Genomic DNA, 22,507 nt, shown 5'->3' with positions numbered 1-22,507 from the left:
AAAGAGTCAATGAAGAGTCGATTAAAATATACATTTACGAGTGATAAAAAACTCGATTAAAAATTAGGATGATAAAAGGCAATGTTAGTAAAACCAGCCGTAAATCTTCACCAGTCCAAATGTTTGGCCTCCAAACTCCCCAGATCTCTACCCCATTGAGTATTTTGTATGGGGCGCAGTTGAGAAAGACAACAATCACTGTGCCAGTGATACAAAAGCCCAGTTAATGGATAAAATTAAGCTAGTTTTTGAGGCTCTTCAAAGGGAGACTGTAGCATCAGCTTGTTCCAGGTTCCGAAGCAGGATTGAGGCTGTGATTGATGCTAATGGTGGTTATTTTGAATAAAACTTGTTGACAGTAGTGTAATTTCTGTGTCTGTTCATTTTTTTTTTCAATTCATTAAATTTTCTAGTTACATAGTACTTTATCTTTTTCCTTACGAAGCCGTCAACTTTATCCCGAACACCCTGTATATACTACCATAACTAACTTACATATATATATATATATATATATATATATATATATATATATATATATATATATATATATATAACTTATATATATATATAACTTACAAATATATATATATATATATATATATATATATATATATATATATATATATGTAAGTTAGTTATGGTAGTCCATCCATGTGGACACTTTTCATCATTTTTTTAAAAATTGATTCCGTGACTCCGTTGATGACTGTTAAGCCTGATGCATGATCTACTCTGCTTTGCACATGTAGAGCACAGGAAGATAGGATTTGGATGTTGGTGGTAAGTGGCCGCCGCTCGTTTGTGTCTCACTCTATGTCACTCCGAGCTACTCGCTCATGATCGTTGTTGGAGAAGGCCATCCCGCTGTCACATGTAGAGGACCAAGTGTTTTTGTCCACTGCCAAAGTCTCAAAAGAATTAAGGGGATATTGCATCGCTTGAGTGGGAAGTTAACGCAGTATATGTAGCGTTATATATATGTATATATATATATATATATATATATATATATATATATAACGCTACATATACTGCGTTAAGTTCACACTCAAGCGATGCATTATTATTATTATTATTATTATTATTATTATTATTATTATTATTATTATTTGGGGCAAACATTTACATATGGTCGCTACAAATAGCCATCTGTTTCAGTCAAAGAGAATTCATCAGACGACCTGGAACCTCTCGACGCCAAAAAGAAAAATGAATATATATATATATATATATATATATATATATATATATATATATATATGCGTATATATATATATATATATATATATATATCGCTTATTTTACATAAGTATATCGTTTGAGAAGACGTGATAATTATTAAAACGTCGAAAATAAAACAAAATGCTGATGATAGAAATCCACCCAATAATGCCACAGTGACAGTTATTGGCTAGCTTTCTATCAGTATTTCGTATCATTTTCAAGCTTTGAGCGATTATCGAAACATCAAAGAGGATCTCGTTCTAACTTAGCAATTCGATATTACTTGCATTTCGAACTAAAAAAATAAAGATTTAACATAAGTTAAAATACAAAAAAAAAGTTTACCAAATAGTTAGAAGAGTTACTTTTCTTGCCTTTGGTAACGTTTATTTTCTATATTTGTTTTTGACCAGTTTTTCCGTTCGTTGTCTATAGTTATCCGGATAATAGTATTTGAAAAAAAAAATAGTTTAATTTTGTTTTTATTCTTTTTATATAGATCTTTCTTTATTCCCTATGAATCACCGATTTTTTCATCGATTTTTAAAGTGAGTCTGAATGGATTTTTAATGGATTTTTAATGGGTGTTTTTTTTTCTTCGTTTCAGATCAAGAACTTGCTACACTCGTACGAGACTAAATACAAACATCTGTCCGTGATCAAATTCGGAAAATCTTTTGAAGGAAGAGATCTCGTGGCCATTAAAGTAAGTTAATTTAACATTACATTTTTTAAATAGTATAAGAGTATCGACTTAATACTTAGCATTCTTCCTCTGTTTGCCTAACACCATGAACAGAGTTTCTTACCAAGAATTTCCTGCTTGTAGTCACGTAACAAAATTGCTTCATAGAGGCTACAACGTGGTAGTTTTCAAACTCAAGTGTTCGTTTTTAGATTCTAGTGTTTGTTTAATATCCATTATATAACGTTCATATTATTTTTTTTTTTATTAAACGAAGTGTTCGTCTTTAGATTCTAGTTTCCATTTTATTCCTAAATTCTAGTATTCGTTTGCCTAAATCCATATTGTTTGTCGGTCAGAAGTTTAGTATCTGTAAGGTGATGGGCCAGAGCCTGGTTAATTATGGACTAAAATATTTTGGCAAAAAGTGGGAGGCGGCTAATGGGGCAATAATTTACTGGGTCAGTTCTTTCGCCAGAATTCTTGAAAACTGGTACTACAGAAGCTTGCTATAAAATTTCTGCGCGGTAACATATGCTTCAATTGCCGTTTTGAACGATTCAGTGGTATCCTTGGCGCACTATTCAGCAGGAAGTGAAAAGATATCTCTGATGAGATCCCTGATTCAGTAAAATAAAATTATTTAGTCTTCTCATCCATTATATTTTAAAAAATTTTTTAATAAAAATATAATAATATATCTTTATTCTCGGTAACCGTTAACAATGGTTAGTTATAGGAGATGCAGGCACAAGAATTCGATGGGTTAATATTTCTCGGGCTCAAATCGTCAAAGAACAACATCCTTTACGATGGTTATTATATAACCATTTGTGACCACTTTTTGAGGGGTTACATTTTACTGAAGCCGTTTTGAACCATCCAGTGGTATCCTTGGCGCACTGTTCAGCAGGAAGTGAAAAGATACTTCGCCATGTGGCGTCTCTGATGAGATCCCTGATGGCTTCCCAGTAAGCCTTTTTATAATATCTCATTGTTTTGAGCAGTGGCTCTTCGGTTTTGGCTCTAGAGATTAGGGCGATTTCAACCATTATCACTGCATGATCGGCGTTCCCGAGTGGACTGTGGGCATTCGTTACACAAGCTTCGTGAACTGTGGTCAGAAACAGATCTAGAAGTGAACAGTTTTGTTCTTGCTGGTCTTGGAAACGGGTTGGAAACGTAAGTATTTGTAACGTAACCATATCAAGAATATGTCTACCGCAATGGTGTTGCTAGTATTACTACCGGTTACGCGTCCTCTGCTCCACTTCTCGTTCAAAATTCTTTCTTGCTCCCCATTTGAGCGATTTATCGTAACATGCCACCCTGTTTGTCAGCGTTGGTGTTTCATTCTTCCATGACCACTGATTCCCATCGAATTCCGCTTTAAATCTGGATCACTGATTGATATCCATTTCTTTTCTCCAACCTGTTTGATTCCTTCGTTGACCTGCTCTGTTACTGTGAATCCAGCTGGTCCGAACCTCACGCCATTGCTGCCGACTGTGACACCTCCAAGTCGGCATATTACGTCCATTCCGACAATCGCTTGGGCTCTCATCCGGGGATCCTCAATTTCAATTGTGACAGTCCTCCTCCCTCGACAGTTCACTCGTGACCCATCGAATTCCACTACTTCACCCTTCCCTCTTCACCCTCTTACAAGGCTAGTATGCACCATGTTAGTGGTACAGCCACTGTCAATCAGAGCCACAGCATCTTGTCCTTCCATCACGATTTCACGCTTGGGCATCTGCTGCGAGCGCACCATTATTCCCAAGTCAGGGCAGTTGCTGGCGCTTCGGCCCCCCCTTGACAGTTTCCCGGACTCTTGCAGTTAACTGCCATGTGACCACTCTGGTTACATCTGTAGCACACCATCCTTTCTTAGAACTTCCTGCAGTCTCTCTGCAAGTGCGGGCTCCCACATTCGAAACACGCGCTTTGCGGTCTCGGGCGGCTTTTGCTCTCACCATTCTGCGCGGTTGCCACAATTTCTATGGCCCCAAAGGGTTGGATGCTCACTAATATTTTTGCAGTTGGGAGCAGATCACTCACCTCCAAAGTCTCGAAACCTAGGACCTGCTGCAGCTTCTTGGAAATCTCCTCCGGTAACGAATGCCATCTTTGCTACGTGATTCGCTACTTGTCTCCGAATTCCTGCCAGTTCCACCATTCTTTTGACTTCATTTGCATACACATCGACGGATTCTCCCGTCCACCTCTTCTTTCAATTTGTTGTACGTCTCAAACAGCCCTTTCGCAAATCCCTGGATCAATCTGCCTATGATCGTCTCAGTGTCTCACTGTTCACCGGAGTTCAGCTCAAAATATAGGGCTAGCGTATCACTCTCCAGGAACAACGGCATCATTGTGGCAACTTCGCCTATCTTTTGGAGTTTTGCCACTAGGTCTACTTTCTCTAACCAAGCCACCACTTCGCCTTCACCACTGAACGGTTTCATCATGTTGTTCAGGCCGGCAGCCATCGCCGAAATAGCTTGAAGTGTTCTTGGTTTAGGACAACGAAATTAAAGAAATTAAAAAAAAAAAAAGAAGAATTCTTCTTTGCAAGCTAACAGTCGCCGGGTTCAAGATCACCACTGTCATCATCAACCTTCTTCTCTCTACCTCTCCCCGACCTAACCAGTCATCTCCTTTTATACATGTCTCCCGCGTGATTTCGTGTGATTTCGCGTGACTTCCACCAGAACACACGTTTTAAAAGAATGGGCGCCATCTTGATTTCTCTCTCTCTTTCGCTTAACCTCGCCCGACACACACGCGGTAAGACTTCTGTTCGTTTGATCTGTTTCCCTTTTTCTTTTTTCTTTTCCTTCTGCTAACTTTAAACAAAATCCTATATTCATTTGTTCCTTTAATTTCTGTATTCTAATGTTTGTTTTATTTGTATATACTAGTGTTTTATTATCATTATTATTATTATTATTATTATTATTATTATTGTTATTATTATTATTATTATTATTGTTATTATTGTTGTTATTATTATTATTATTATTGTTATTGTTATTATTATTATTATTATTATTATTGTTATTATCGTTATTATTATAATTATTGTTATTATTATTATTATTATTATAAACTAATGTTTGTTTTATTTGTATATACTAGTGTTTTATTATTATTATTATTATTATTATTATTATTGTTGTTATTATTATTATTATTATTATCGTTATTATTATTATTGTTATTATTATTATTGTTATTATTATTATTATCGTTATTATTATAATTATTGTTATCGTTATTATTATTATTATTATTATTGTTATTATTATTATTGTTATTATTATTATCGTTATTATTATAATTATTGTTATTATTATTATTATAATAATTATTATCATTATTATAAACTAATGTTTGTTTTATTTGTATATACTAGTGTTTTATTATTATTATTATAATTATTGTTATTATTATCATTATCGTTATTATTATTATTATTATAATTATTATTATTATAAACTAATGTTTGTTTTATTTGTATATACTAGTGTTTTATTATTATTATTATTATTATTATTATTATTATTGTTATTATTATTATTATCGTTATTATTATAATTATTATTTTTATTATTATTATAATTATTATTAATATTATAAACTAATGTTTGTTTTATTTGTATATACTAGTGTTTTATTATTATTATTATTATTATTGTTGTTATTATTATTATTATTATTATCATTATTATTATAATTATTATTATTTATATTATTATTATTATAAACTAATGTTTGTATTCTTTTTAAATTCCAATGTTTGTTTAATTATTATATTCTTGAGTTCGTTTTATTCCTACATTCTGTGTTTTATTCTATATTGTTTTATCATATTATTTTATTCTATATATCAGTACGCCATAATCACGTTGACACAGCGGTTCCCGTTGGATCACCGAAAAGCAACGTTGAACCTGGTCAGAGCTAAATGGGTGACCATTTGGGACCTCTAGGTGCTGTATGTGCTCTCCGCTTATCTCAGCTTTGTTTCCACTCTTTCTGGACTTCTACTTGCCACAAAGCTCAAGCAGTGCCGATACAGGAGAGGTGTGCTTGGAAATTGCGCAACCCTTGCCTCACAATTACACGTGCAGGGGGTATCCTTTGTCTTTTGAGACTGAACAGAGGCATCGAATTCTATATTCTTGTATCGGTTTTAAGCCTTAATTCTACTTTTCTATATTCTAATATTTATTGCATCTTCCTTACATTCTAATGATGCTTTCAAACTATCGTACCAAATACACGCATATATGTCAGCCAAACGTGACACTCTAACTAAAGTGACACTCTAATGTCATCCCTTATTTTTTATTGATAATTCTATTTTTATTTCGATATATAAAAGCAAATTCACATTGGCCGTAATAAAACCATTTCAATCTACCCTTTATCCTCTCTCTCTCCCAGTTTTCTACAGGACCTGGCAAAAGGGTGATTTTTGTTGAATCAGGAATGCATTGCCGTGAATGGATCAGCATTGCCTCAAGCCTCAAAATCATCGAAAGGGTAAGCCACGCCTTTTTTTTTACATCTTCATTAATTATTAGATTGGAGTATGGGTGTGTGACGCGACTAACGGGTACCGTTGCGAGTAGTCAAATTTAAAATTGGGCGTTTGAATTTAATCGAATCTACATTTTACTTTTGACGCATTAATAATGTTGGAAAAGATGACATTGATACAAAAACTTATGTTCAATTAATCGTATGCAACGAATCGTCTCAATGAAACAGACGCAGTAAAATCACGACTTTCTCTTCTTTTTAATCCATCACTAGTGGAAATTTAGTAACTGTCTGTCTGAAGCAGAAAGTATACTATTGCTTCTATTAATTGAAATATTTTACAATTTCTTACTTCGGATCTGATTTTCATAATGCTTCCTTCCGATGCCTCTCAGAGTTCGATGAGAAATTATGAAACATAATATTGAAATTATGAAAGTATGAAACATAATATTGACATTATGACATTATGAAACAGAGTATTGACATTATGAAAGTATAAACATAATATTGACCTTACGAAATTATGAAATATAATGTTGTCATTATGAAATTATGAAACATAACATGTACATTATGAAATTATGAAACATAATATTGACATTCTGAATTATGAAACATAGTATTGACATTATGACAGTATAAACATAATAATAACATTATGAAATTATGAACCATAATATTGACATTATGAAATTATGAAATATAATATTGATATTATGAAAGTATGAAACATAATATGGACATTATGAAATTATGAAACATAATATTGACATTATAAAATTATGAAACATAGCATTGACATTATGAAATTATGAAAATAATAATGACATTATGAAATTATGAAACATAATAATAACATTATGAAATTATGAAACATAATAATGACATTATGAAATTATGAAACATAATATTGACATTATGAAACTATGAAACATAATAATGACATTATGAAAGTATGAAACATAATATTGACATTATGAAATTATGAAACATAATAATGACATTATGAAATTATGAAACATAATAATGACATTATGAAAGTATGAAACATAATATTGACATTATGAAATTATGAAACATAATAATGAAATTATGAAAGTATGAAACATAATATTGACATTATGAAATTATGAAACATAATAATGACATTATGAAATTATGAAACATAATATTGACATTATGAAATTATGAAACATAATAATGACATTATGAAATTATGAAACATAATAATGACATTATGAAAGTATGAAACATAATAATGACATTATGAAAGTATGAAACATAATAATGACATTATGAAAGTATAAAACATATAGCATTGACATTCTGAAATTATGAAACATAATAATGTCATTATGAAAGTATGAAACATAATAATAACATTATGAAATTATGAAACATAATAATGACATTATGAAATTATGAAACATATTATTGACATTATGAAATTATGAAACATAATAATGACATTATGAAATTATGAAACATAATATTGACATTATGAAAGTATGAAACATAATATTGACATTATCAAAGTATTAAACATAATATTGACATTATGACATTATGAAATATAATATTGAAATTATGAAATTATGAAAAATAATATTGATATGATTAAATTATGAAACATAATAATGACATAATAAAATTATGAAACATAATAATGACATTATGAAATTATGAAACATAATAATGACATTATCAAATTATGAAACATAATATTGACATTATGAAAGTATGAAACATTATATTTACATTATGAAATTATGAAACATAATAACGACATTATAAAATTATGAAATATAATATTGACATTATGAAAGTATAAAACATATTATTGACATCATGAAATTATGACAAATAATATTGATATTATGAAAGTATGAAACATATTATTGACATTATAAAAGTATGAAATATATTATTGACATTATGAAATTATGAAACATAATAATGACATTATGAAATTATGAAATATAATATTGATCTTATGAAAGTTTGCGACATATTATTGACATTATGAAATTATGAAAGGTCATAATGACATTATGAAATTATGAAAGATAATAATGACATTGTGAAATAATCGAACATATAGAATTGACATTATGAAATTATGAAAATAATAATGACATTATGAAATTATGAAATATAGTATTGACATTATGCATTATGAAACGTAAAAATGACATTATTAAGATATGAAACGTAATATTGACATTATGAAATTATGAAATATAATATTGACATTATGGAATTATAAAAAATAAATTTGACATTATGAAATTATGAAAAATAGTATTGACATTATGAAATTATGAAACATATAGTATTGACATTATTAAATTATGAAACATAATATTGACATTATGAAATTATGAAAAATAATATTGCCATTCTGAAATTATGAAATATAGTATTGACATTATGAAATCATGAAACATGTAGTATTGACATTATGACATTATGAAACCTAGTATTGACATTATGAAATTATGAAAAATAATATTGACATCATGTAATTATTAAACATAGTATTTACATTATGGAATTATGGAACATAGTATTGACATTAGGAAAGTATAAAACATAATATTGACATTATGAAATTATGAAATATTATAATGACATTATGAAAGTATGAAACATATTATTGACATTATGAAATTTTGAAATATAATATTGACATTATGAAATTATGAAACATAATATTGACATAGTAAAAGTATGAAACATAGTATTGACATTATGAAAGTATAAAACATAATATTGACATTATGTAAGCATAAAACATATTATTGACATTATGAAATTATGAAACATAATAATGACGTTATGAAATTATGAAATATAATATTGACATTATGAAATTATGAAATATAATATTGACATTATGAAGTTATGAAACATAATATTGACATTGTAAAAGTATGAAACATAGTATTGACATTATGAAAGTATAAAACATAATATTGACAAAATGAAATTAAATAACATAATAATGACATTATGAAATTATGAAACATAATAATGACATTATGAAATTATGAAATATAGTATTGACATTATGAAAGTATGAAACATAATATTGACATTATGAAATTATGAAACATAATAATGACATTATGAAATTATGAAACATAGTATTAACATTATGAAATTATGAAACTTAATATTGATATTATGAAATTATGAAACATAATATTGACATTATGAAATTATGAAACATAATATTGACATTATGAAATTATGAAACAATATATTGACATTATCAAATTATTAAACATATTATTGACATTATGAAATTATGAAAGACATTATTGACATTATAAAATTATGAAACATAATAATTACATTATGAAATTATGAAACATAATGATGACATTATGAAAGTATGAAACATAATGATGACATTATGAAATTATGAAACATATTATTGACATTAGAAATTTATGAAACATAATATTGACATTATTAAATTATGAAACATGTTATGTGTTGCATGTCTTGTATTCTGCATAACCACTTGTTCAGCACCGGTTACTTGAATCGGAACTCTTAAAAAATTACAATACGATCTAAAATTACGCTTAAACCAGGACAAAACCAAACCAAATTGCCTCCTCCCTTGCGGCATGCATTTATTAATATCTGCGGGCTTAAAACAAATTGAAATGATGTTGAAGCATTTCCCCTAACAAACATCCCGGGTATCTTAGCACTAACTGAGACTAACATATACTTCTCCATCCCCTCTGACTATTTTAGCATGCCTGGATATCTCCCACTCTGCCGTAAGGACTCTGACAGACTTATGCACGGGCTTAAAGTCTATATTCGAAACAATTTCCCCTTGACTAGAGAATCGGATGATCAAGCCTTTATGTGCTTTATACTTAAACATTAGTTACTTTTATTTTCTCTACCGCTCTCCTTCGACCCAGAACTGTACCCTAATAAACAATGTCTCTGACAGCATAGATACAGCACACTCCCTCGACACTAGCGCACAAGTACATGTATTTGGTGATTTTAATGTCAACCACAGAAACTGGCTTGGATTTTCTACTTACACACACGCAGCTAGTACCACAACACATAGCTTCTCTATATCTCATTCCCTTTCACAGATTGTTACGTTTCCAACCCATTTCCCAGACCAGCAAGAACAACACGCATTACTTCTAGATCTGTTTCTGACAACAGTTCCCGATGATTGTGTTACGAATGCCCACAGCCCACTTAGGAACGCTGATCATGTAGTGACAATGGTCGAAATCGCCCTAAACTCTAGAGCTAAAATGTAGAACCATTGCTCAAAACAACGCGATATTATAAAAAGGCTGACTGGGAAGCCATCAGGGATCTCATCAGAGACACCCCATGGCGAAATATCTTTTCACTTCCTGCGGAACAGTGCGCAAATGAGACCACTGAATGGTTCAAAGCAGCAATTGAAGCACATGTTCCCACGTGGAAATTTTATAGCAAGCTCCACTCTCCCCAATGGTTTACTTCTACTTGTGCAGCTGCCATTGCGCAAAGGCAACATGCGTATCGCAGATTTAACCGACATGAGTCCAGTTCAAACAGACGGAAGTATATAGAAGCCAGAAGTAATTGTAAGAAAGAAATAGCGACAGCTAAGAAATAATTTACTGAAACCACTAAAAAACGCATCGAAGTACAGAAATTAGGAACCCGTGACTTCTGGAAAATCTACAATAGTGTAGTAAATAATGGGCAATATCAATCCCCCACTATCCAACAATCATGAGATTGTTTGCTCAGCAACCGAGAAGACCAACATGCTTGCCAGTCGGTTTGTCTCAAACTCTACACTGGACCCTGCTAACTACCTCCTCCCAGACTTTCCTTTGCGGACAGACGCCACACTAGACGATCTGAAAATTACCCCTTCTCAGGTGCATGTTATCATAAAAAAATCTTGACACTTCAAAAGCATGTGGGCCTGATCTTATCCTGGCTGTGCTAGTAAAAAATGCTCCGCCGAAGTAGCTCCAGTTCTCTCTAAACTTTACAACAAATACCTTTATGAATCTTACTTTCCTGCCCGCTTGAAAACTGCTTCTGCGGTACCAGTATTCAAGAATTCTGGCGAAAGAACGGACCCAGTAAATTATCACCCAATTAGCCTCCTCCACCTTTTCGCCAAAATATTTGAGAACATAATTAACCAAGGTCTAGTCCATCACCTTACAGATGCTAAACTTCTGACCGACCAACAATATGGATTTAGGCAAGCCCGTTTCACAGCAGACATCCTCGCTGTAATCTCTGAGCGTATATACCATTCACTGGGCAAAGCAGAGGACGGTAGAGTGGACGCTCTAGATATATCTAAGGCTTTTGACAGGGTATGGCATGAAGGTCTTCTCAAGAAAATCAGATCATACGGTATCACTAGAAGAATACTTAACATAATAAAATCCTTCTAAAATAAGAGAAAAATCCAGGTTGTCCTCGACTGTCGTACATCCAAACAATATGATATAAATGCGGGAGTGCCTCAAGGGTCAATCCTTTAACCTCTATTATTAATATTCATAAATGACCTCCCTGACAAAATTGCCTCTGAGATGGGTATATATGCTGATGACACCACGCTCTATAATAGACACGGCAGAAAAACAAATGAACACATATCTAAAGATATAGCAAAAACACTAGAGGATGACCTCCAATCTGTAACGGAATGGGGACAAAAACGGATAGTCATATTCAATGCTGCCAAGACTAAACTTGTTTCCTTCAATAATTACAAGACACCATCTCTACCACCAATAGCAATAGCCTAAAACTCTTTATCTGGAAGTACATTTTTTAAACTCCTTGGCCTAACGTTCACAGTAAACATGATTTGGAACAATTACATTGACAGCATTGGCAGGACCGCTGCTAAGAAGGTAGGTTCTCTCTACCATGCTAGAAAGCTACTAACACCCGAAAGTATCCCGTACCTCTATAAGGCCACCATTCGGCCATGTATGGAGTATTGTTGTCATATTTGGGCTGATGCATCTGCTACTAGTCTATCACTCCTAGACAAGTTCCAAAAGAGAATCGCCAACCTGACAGGTCCTGAACTGTCATCTAAGCTTCAGCCTCCGTCCCATCGACGATATGTAGCATCACTCTACCAGTTTTACAAGTACTTTCCCAGTGAATGCTCTGACGAACTGCATGCACTTGTACTCCCTCGACGTAAATACCTCCGAATAATCCGACAAGCAGCTAAATCCCACCTCTTCACAGTAAAGATCCTTAGATGAAGTAGTTTCTTCCCCAGAACCGCTAGACTTTGGAATTCCATTCCAGGTTCCTGCTTCCCTAACTGTAGTGACATGCAGATGTTCAAGGGTAACGTTAACCGAAATCTTGCTGGCCAACTCCCCACATAGGACCCCTGTATCTTATGTCCCTGATATTAGCCCTCTACCTCAAAGTGGCAATGTCTCTTGCTTGGGGTGAATATGTAATAAGAAATATATATGACACATATATATATATTATCAAATTATAAAACATAATATTGACATTATGAAACGATGAAACATTATATTAACATTGTGAAATTATAGAACATAATATTGACATTATGAAATTATTAAACATAATATTGACATTAGGAAACATAATATTGACATTATGAAATGTCTTAAGGAGAATAGTTTCCCATCTCCCTGGAAAATCTCATCAGTATGCCCTGTATTTAAGAATTCAGGTGGTCGCTCATCCCCCTCTCAGTACAGGCCAATAAGTCCCCTGTGCGTCATGAGTAAGTTGCTAGAATCTGTGTTAAATACAGAAGTAATCAACCATCTCAACAAAAATAACCTTCTTAGTGACACTCAATATGGTTTCCGTTCTGCTAGATCTACAGCAGATGTCCTTACAGTTATATCGCATAGGATTAGCAAATCTCTCGACGGTGGCAATCTTTCTAGGGCAATTGCTCTTGACATATCTAAAGCCTTTGATAGGGTATGGCATAAAGGTTTACTTCATAAGATCGCTAGCTATGGTATAGCTGGAAAAGTCTTCTCAATTATTAAATCATTTCTTTCTGATAGGTTCATAAGAGTAGTAGTTGAGGGGCAAAAATCAGAAGCTCACAGTATTAATGCCGGTGTCCCTCAGGAATCTATCCTGGGCCCAACTCTTTTCCTGATCTACATTAATGATCTTCCAAATCATACCCTTACATCATTTGTAGACATTTATGCTGACGACACTACCATTTATGGTACCACATCTAAGACAGTAAACGACCAAGTTCTCTCCAATTCTCTCTCCTCTGATCTTGAGCACGTAGTACAATGGGGTAAAGAATGGCTGGTTACTTTTAATGCATCTAAAACCAAGCTTCTCTCTTTACATCATCAACATTCTGATCCACATCTGACATCAATTGAAATGAATGGCTCTCGTCTTCAGGAGGCCTCAAGTTTTGACAAACTTCTTGGCTTAACCATTACTCCTGATCTTAAATGGAACATGTACATCAAATCTGTTGCCAAGGCCGCTGGAAAAATGGTGGGATCTTTCTATCGATCCGGTAGATATCTCACTGCTGATGCTATTCTCTATCTATATAAGAGCCAGGTACGTCCAAGGATGGAATACTGTTGCCACATCTGGGCAGGAGCTGCTAGAAAGGACTTGGCCTGCCTTGATAGAGTTCAAAATAGACTTCGTAGCCTCGTAGGAGATGTCCTTTTCTCCTCCTTGCAACCTCTATCTCACAGAAGAGATGTTGCGAGTTTGTCTCTGATGTATCGTTATTTTCATGGAAAGTGTTCAACTGAGCTTCAATCTATGGTCCCCCCTCGCCAAACTTTCACAAGAAACACTCGTCTAGCTGTAAACACTATCAATAATTTCCCCCACTCTTTATCTGTGCCTAAACCTAAACGTAGATTCCATGAACAAAGCTTCTTTCTTAGAACTGCATGCCTGTGGAATTGTCTTCCGTTTTCCTGCTTTCCGACTGACTACAATATGGTTGTGTTCAAGTCTAAAGTAAATAAGTTCTTGATGAGCCGTTCCATATAAGTTATCAAATTTACCAAATTTTCATTACTAATGATTACTATATTGACCAATTTCTACTGTACACTCTTTAATCCTTATCCTTGAGTGGCCTCTTGGCCTTGATAATGTGGTGATGCCTTTGTAAAAAAAAAAAGGAAACGTATAGTATTGACATTATGAAATTATGAAACATAACATGACATTATGAAATTATACAACATATAGTATTGAAATTATAAAATTATGAAATATAATATTGACATTATTAAATTATGAAACATAGTATTGACATTATGAAATTATCACCATATAGTATTGACATTATGAAATTATGAAACATCTAGTATTGACATTATGTAATTATGAAACATAGTATTGGCATTATGAAATTATGAAACATAATATTGATATTATGAAATTATGAAACAATATTTACATTATGAAATAATGAAACATAGAGTATTGACATTATGAAATTATAAAACATATCGTATTGACATTACGAAATTATGAAACATATATTATTGACATAATGAAATTATGAAACATAGAGTATTGCCATTATAGAATTATGAAACATAATATTGAAATGCAGATATAATCAAACATAGTATTGACAGTATAAAAGTATGAAACATAATATTAACATTATAATATTATGAAACACAATATTAGCATTATGAAATTATGAAACATAATATTGACATTATAAAATTATGAAATATAGTATTGACATTATGAAACATAATATTGCCAATACGAAATTATGAAACGTATAGTATTGACATTATGAAACATATAGTATTGTACATTATGAAATTATTAAACATAATATTGACATTAAGAGATTATAAAACATAATATTGACATTATGAAAAATATAGTATTGACATTATGCAATTATGAAACATAACATTGACATTATGAAATTATTAATCATAATATTGACATTATCAAATTATGAAACATATAGTATTGACATTATGCAATTATGACAAATATAGTATTGACATTATGAAATTATTAAACATATTATTGACTTAATTTAACAATGAAACATAATATTGACATTATAAAATAATAAAACATACTTTTGACATTATGAAATATAATATTGTCATTATGACATTATTAAACTTTATATTGATATTATGAAACATAACATTTTCATTATGAAATTATTAAACAAAATATTGATATTATGAAACATAATAATGATATTATAACATTATGAAACATATAGTATTGACATTATGTAATTATGACACATATAGTATTGACATTATGAAATTATGAAACATATAAGATTGATATTATAAAATTATTAAAGATGGTATTGACATTATGAAATTATGAAACATATAGTATTGACATTGTGAAATTATGAAACATATATTATTGACATTATTAAATTATGAAACATAATATTGCCATTATGAAATTATGAAACATATAGTATTGACATTATAAAATTATGAAACCTAATATTGACATTACGTGATAATGAAACATAATATTGACATTATCAAATTATGAAACATAGTATTGATATTATGAAATTAAGAAACATAAAGTATTAACCTAATGAAATTATGAAACATATAGCATTGACATTATGTAATAATGAAACACTATTGACATTATGAAATTATGAAAGATAATATTGACATTATGAAATTATGAAACACAATATTCACATAATGAAATTATGAAACATATAGTATTTGCATTCTGAAATTATGAAACATATAGTATTGACATTGTGAAATTATGAAACATATAGTATTGACATTGTGAAATTATGAAACATAATACTGATATACAGATATAATGAAACATAGTATTAACAAAATAAAAGTATGAAACATAATTTTAACATTGGGAAATTGCGAAACATAATACTGAGATTATGAAATTATGAAACATAATATTGACATTATTAAATTATGAAACATATATTATGGACATTATGAAATTATGAAACATAGCATTGACATTATGAAATTATGAAACATGATATTGACATTATCAAATTATGAAACATAATATTGCCATTAGGAAATTATGAAACATATAGTATTGACATTATGAGATTATGAAACATATAGTATTGACATTATGAAATTTTGAAACATTATATTGACATTATAAAACGTAATATTAACATTATAAAATTATGAAACGTAGAGTATTGACATTATGAAAATATGAAACATATAGTATTTACATTTTGAGATTATGAAACATAATATTGACATTAAGAGATTATGAAACATAATATTGACCTTATGAAATTAGTAAACATTTGATTTACATTGTGAAATTATGAAACATATAGTATTGACATTATGAAATCATGAAATATAGTATTGATATTATGAAATTATGAAGCATAATATTGACATTATGAAATATAGAAACATAATAATTGCATTAGGAAATTATGAAAAAATATAGTATTGACATTTCGAAATTAGGAAACATATAGTATATACATTATGAAATTATGAAACATAATATTGATATTATGAAAGTATTAAATATAATATCGACATTATGAAATTATGAAACATAATATTGACTTCATGAAAGTATGAAACATAATATTGACATTATGAACGTATGAAACATAATATTTACATTATAAAATTATGAAACCTAATATTGACATTATGAAATTATGAAACATATTGTATTGACATTATGAAATTATGAAGCATAATATTGATATACAGATATAATCAAACATATTATTGACAGTATAAAAGTATGGAAAATAATATAAACTTCATGAAATTACGAAACATAATATTTACATTAGGAAATTATGAAACATATAGTATTGACAAAATGAAATTATGAAACATATTGTATTGACATTATGAAATTATGAAACATATAGTATTGACATTATGTAATTATGAAACATTATATTGACATTAAGAGATTATTAAACATAATATTGACATAAAGTAATTATAAAACATACCAGTGACATTATAAAATTTGTAAACATAATAATGACATTATGAAATTATGAAACAGAATATTGATATTAAAAGATTATGAAACATAATATTTGCATTAAGAGATTATGAAACATAATATTGACATTGAGATATTCTGAAACATAATATTGATATTAAGACATTATGAAACATAATATTGTACCTTATGAAATTATGAAATATATGGCATTGACATTATGAAATTACGAAACAGATAGTATTGCCATTCTGAAATTATGAAACATAATATTGACATTATGAAATTATTAAACATGTAGTATTCACATTATTAAATTATTAAACATATAGTATTTACATTATAAAATTATTGAACATATAGTATTGACTTTATGAAATTATGAAACATAATATTGACATTATGACATTATGAAACATAATATTGACATTATGAAATTATGAGATTATGAAACATATAGTATTGACATTATGAAATTATGAAACATAATATTGACATTATGAAATTATGAAACATATAGTATAGACATTATAAAATTATGAAACATAATATTGACATTATGAAACATAATATGTAGATTATGAAATTATGAAACATATTGTATTGGCATTATGAAATTATAAAACATATGTTATGGATATTATGAAATTATGAAACACAATATTGACATTATGAAATTATGAAACATATAGCATGGACATTATGAAATTATGAAACATAATATTGACATTATGAAATTATGAAACATAATATTGACATTATGAAATTATGAAACATAATATTGACATTATAAAATTATGAAACATAATATTGACATTATGAAACATAATATGTAGATTATGAAATTATGAAATATAATATTGACATTATGAAATTATGAAACATCTTGTATTGACATTATGTAATTATGAAACATAATATTGGCATTATGAAATTATGAAACATAATATTGACATTATGAAATTATTAAACGCATAGTATTGACATTATGAAATTATGAAACATAATATTGACATTATGAAATTATTAAACGCATAGTATTGACATTATGAAATTTTGAAACATATAGTATGGGCATTATGAAATTATGAAACATATTGTATTGACATTATGTAATCATGAAACATATTGTATTGACATTATGAAATTATGAAACACATAGAAAACATAATATTGACCTTATGAAATTATGAAACATATAGAAAACATAATATTTGCATTATGAAATTATGAATCATATAGTATTGACATTATGAAATTATGAAACATATTGTATTTACATTATGAAATTATGAATCATATAGTAAACATTATATTGACATTATGAAATTATAAAACATAATATTGACATTAAGAGATTATGAAACATAATATTGACCTTAAAAAATAATGGAACATAATATTGACCTTAAAAAATAATGGAACATAATATTGACCTTAAAAAATAATGGAACATAATATTGACCTTAAAAAATAATGGAACATAATATTGACCTTAAAAAATAATGGAACATAATATTGACCTTAAAAAATAATGGAACATAATATTGACATTACACATTATGAAACATGATATTGATTGCAGGTATCTTTAATTACAGATGGCGACTACGCTGGGACAAGATCCCGAGATTGATGAACTGTTGCGTCTATACGATTGGATTTTCGTCCCAACAGTTAACCCTGACGGATACTACTACACACACAATTTCGTAAGTAACTGCAGTTTGGTTTACTTATGTATAGTCATCTCCCCACGATGTCTGTTTTTAAATGAGGATCATCCGGGTCCTCAAAAGTGTATTTCTGAATAAGAACCAAATTATCTGCGAAAATTAAAATCAGTTTTATTTTATCGTTAGTTTATATTTCTGGTTGTGTCAACTGACTCTCAGAAATCGACATATAAAGGGGGGAGATGCTAAAGCTGCACAATCACCTTCCCTTTTACTCTGGTTTCAAAAGTGGCCTTTTCAGAGGAATGTATTATAGGCCTGTGCCTAATTATTATATTTTTCCGTTTTTTTTTTTTTTTTGCACCTGCTCTGAAAAATTCTCTGCACGTTTCTGCTCTCGGACAATGGTCAATTAACTAGAAAATTTTGTCAATTCATCTCAAGTTAATATGTGACATATGTGTTAATATAATGTTATTATCTTTGATATTCTGTAACTTTTTTGTTGCATTTTTCATGTTTTTATTTTGTTTCTCTAATAAAATTTTCTATCATAATTATCGTCTAAGAGTTATTTCCTTGCGTAACTTTACATTTTGATTTAAAGAAAAAAACTTTTGAGAGATTTAGTATCTTTATCCGGACAGGTTCAATAATATTCTTCCAAAATATTCAGAAATCAGAAAACCTTATTTGCCCAGGGTAACCAAAGTTTCAAGGGTTCCTCCTGGCTCTAATAAAATATGTTCTTCTTGACTGCTGTTATTAAAATTTAATCCACGGCAGACGTTAAGCCGACCTCCACCATCAAGTGCTTCTGACAGTCGATGACGCAGCCTTTATATATGAGAGAGGCGGACGTAGCACTAAACAATTGCTTACACTGTAATTGAAGAGAAACGTTTTTGTTTTTTTGTTTTTTTTACATGGCGGTCACCACTTATCAAGGCCCGGGGGCCACTCGGGGATAAGGGTTATTGCGTGTACAGTAATCAATGGGATAGTATCGTAGTAATCGTTAGTATTGGAGATTTGATAAAGTCTCTTACTTAAGAGGGCGGTTCATCAAGAATTTGTTTATGTTAGACTTGAAGACATCCAAGTTGTAGTCAAGTGGGAAACAGGCAAACGGAATAGAGTTCCACAGTCATGCACTTCTACGAAAGAAGCTTTGCTCATGGAATCTACACTTTGATTTATGCACGGATAAAGAGCGGGGAAAATTATTGACAGTGGTTTCAGCTAGACGGGTGTTTATCGTCAAAGATTGGTAAGGGGGGCTGAGATTGGAGATCAGACGAGCACTTACCATGGAAATAACGATAAAACAAAGACAGGCTTGCAACGTCTCTTCTGTGGGTGAGAGGTTGCAGGGAAGAGAAAAGGGCATCCCCCACTAAGCCACGAAGTCTATTTTGTACTCTGTCAAGGCAGGATAGGCTGTTTTTAGCAGCTCCTGCCCAGATGTGGCAGCAGTACTCCATCCTTGGACGTACTTGGCTTTTATACAGATAGAGAATTGCATCAGTAGTGAGACATCTTCGGGAGCGGTAGAAGGATCCCACCATCTTCTCAGCGACATATTTCTTTTTTTTTCTTTTTTTATTGCATTTTCATCCCAAACAAAGCACATTGCTACTTTGTTATAGGGGACTACTATCAGGGACATAAGCATCAGGGGTACTGTGTAGGGAGTTGGGCAGCAAGAAGTCGATTCACGTTACACTTGAACTTCTGCATGTCAGTACAGTTGGGGAAGCAGGTACCCGGAAGGGAATTCCAAAGTCTAGCGGTTCTGGGGAAGAAACTACTGGAGTAGAAGGCTCTCTTACATCTAGGGATCTCTACCGTGAAAGGGTGGGATTGAGCTGCTTGTCGGGTTTTTCGGGGGTATTTACGTCGAGGGGGGCACATTCTTGCAATTTGTCATTCACCATTAAAGTACTTGTAAAACAGGCAGAGGGATGCTACATTTCGTCGATGGTACAGAGACTGAAGCTTAGATGACAGTTCAGGACCTATCAGATTGGTGACTCTCTTTTGAACCTTGTCTAGGAGCAAGAGACTAGTGGCAGATGCCCCAACCCAAATATGACAACAATACTCCATACATGGCCGAATGGTGGCCTTATAGACGTATATGATACTTTCGGGCGTGAATAGCTTTCTAGCACGATAGAGAAACCCCACTTTCTTCACAGCGGTCCTGGCAATGCTCTCAATGTAATTGTTCCAACTCAGATTCCAGTGAACGTTAGGCCGAGGAGTTTAAAAGATGTACTTTCAGATAAAGAGTCATTGGCCATTGCTATTGGTGGTAGCGAAGGTATCTTGTAATTATTGACGGAAACAAATTTAGTCTTGGCAGCATTGAATGTAACCATCCATTTTTGTCCCCATTCCACTACGGATCGGAGGTCATCTTCTAGTGTATCTGCCATTTCTTTAGATATGTGTTAATTTGTTTTTCTGTCGTGTCTGTTATAGAGTGTGGTGTCGTCAGCATATATACTCATCTCACAGACAATTTTGTCAGGGAGGTAATTCATGAATATTAGGAATAACAGAGGTCCAAGAATAGACTCCTGAGGCACTCCCGCATTTATATCATATTATTTAGATGTACGACCGGCAAAGACAACCTGGATTTTTCTCTTATCTAAGAAGGATTTAATTATGTTATGTATTCTTCCAGTGATACCGTATGATCTGATTTTCTTGAGAAGACCCTCATGCCATACCCTGTCAAAAGCCTTAGATATATCTAGAGTTACCGCTCTGATCTGATCAGTCGGATTTTTTTTTCTCTTAATTATTAGTTATTTTCAAGTGCAACGTGCTTTTCCCGATAATTCTATGCATTAATAAACTGTAAATCATAGTGGAAGGATGTGTAAAAAAATATAGTTTCTTACAATTCAATGCGTCGTTAGTAGTAAATTGAATGTCGAAGTTAAACCATCTTTATGTGTTTTCGTTGTTGTTATCGTTTGCTACTCTTGCTGTTTGGGCTTTATTTATGTTGTTGTTATAGGCTCGATAGAAATCTTGTGTTTCATAATACAACAATATGGACTCTTCCAAAAAATATAATATGTGTTCCTTTAATTCTTGCGGGGTTTGGGGTTTGTTAACATGGACTCTTTCTTTAAGATATCCCCACAAGAAAAAGTCGAGGAAGGTAGTGACCTTTTGACATTGTCATAGCGAGAAATAATGTCACCAAAGTATTCCCTGGGTTGCTCCATGAAGTCTCTTGCCGTATGTGCCGTTACCCCATCTTGTTGGGAGCATAATCCGGGCCTATTTTGAATTTGTGGGT

At 31.1% G+C, this 22,507-nt stretch overlaps 1 protein-coding gene across 1 annotated transcript in view; it reads left to right on the top strand.

Annotated features, from left to right (window-relative positions):
* LOC145301420 (carboxypeptidase A2-like) overlaps positions 1-22,507 on the top strand; it is a 140,946-nt gene that overhangs the window by 100,821 nt on the left and 17,618 nt on the right. The window contains exons 6-8 of the mRNA XM_080144574.1: positions 1,835-1,933; positions 6,365-6,463; positions 19,111-19,221. Coding sequence (XP_080000700.1) covers positions 1,835-1,933; positions 6,365-6,463; positions 19,111-19,221 — 309 coding nt within the window. The remainder of the gene's footprint in view (positions 1-1,834; positions 1,934-6,364; positions 6,464-19,110; positions 19,222-22,507) is intronic.

The sequence above is a fragment of the Euprymna scolopes genome, chromosome 2 (assembly GCF_053919585.1).
Source record: "Euprymna scolopes isolate OS-2025 chromosome 2, ASM5391958v1, whole genome shotgun sequence".
Lineage (NCBI taxonomy): Eukaryota > Metazoa > Mollusca > Cephalopoda > Sepiida > Sepiolidae > Euprymna > Euprymna scolopes.
This window is presented reverse-complemented; position numbering and strand designations above follow the sequence as displayed.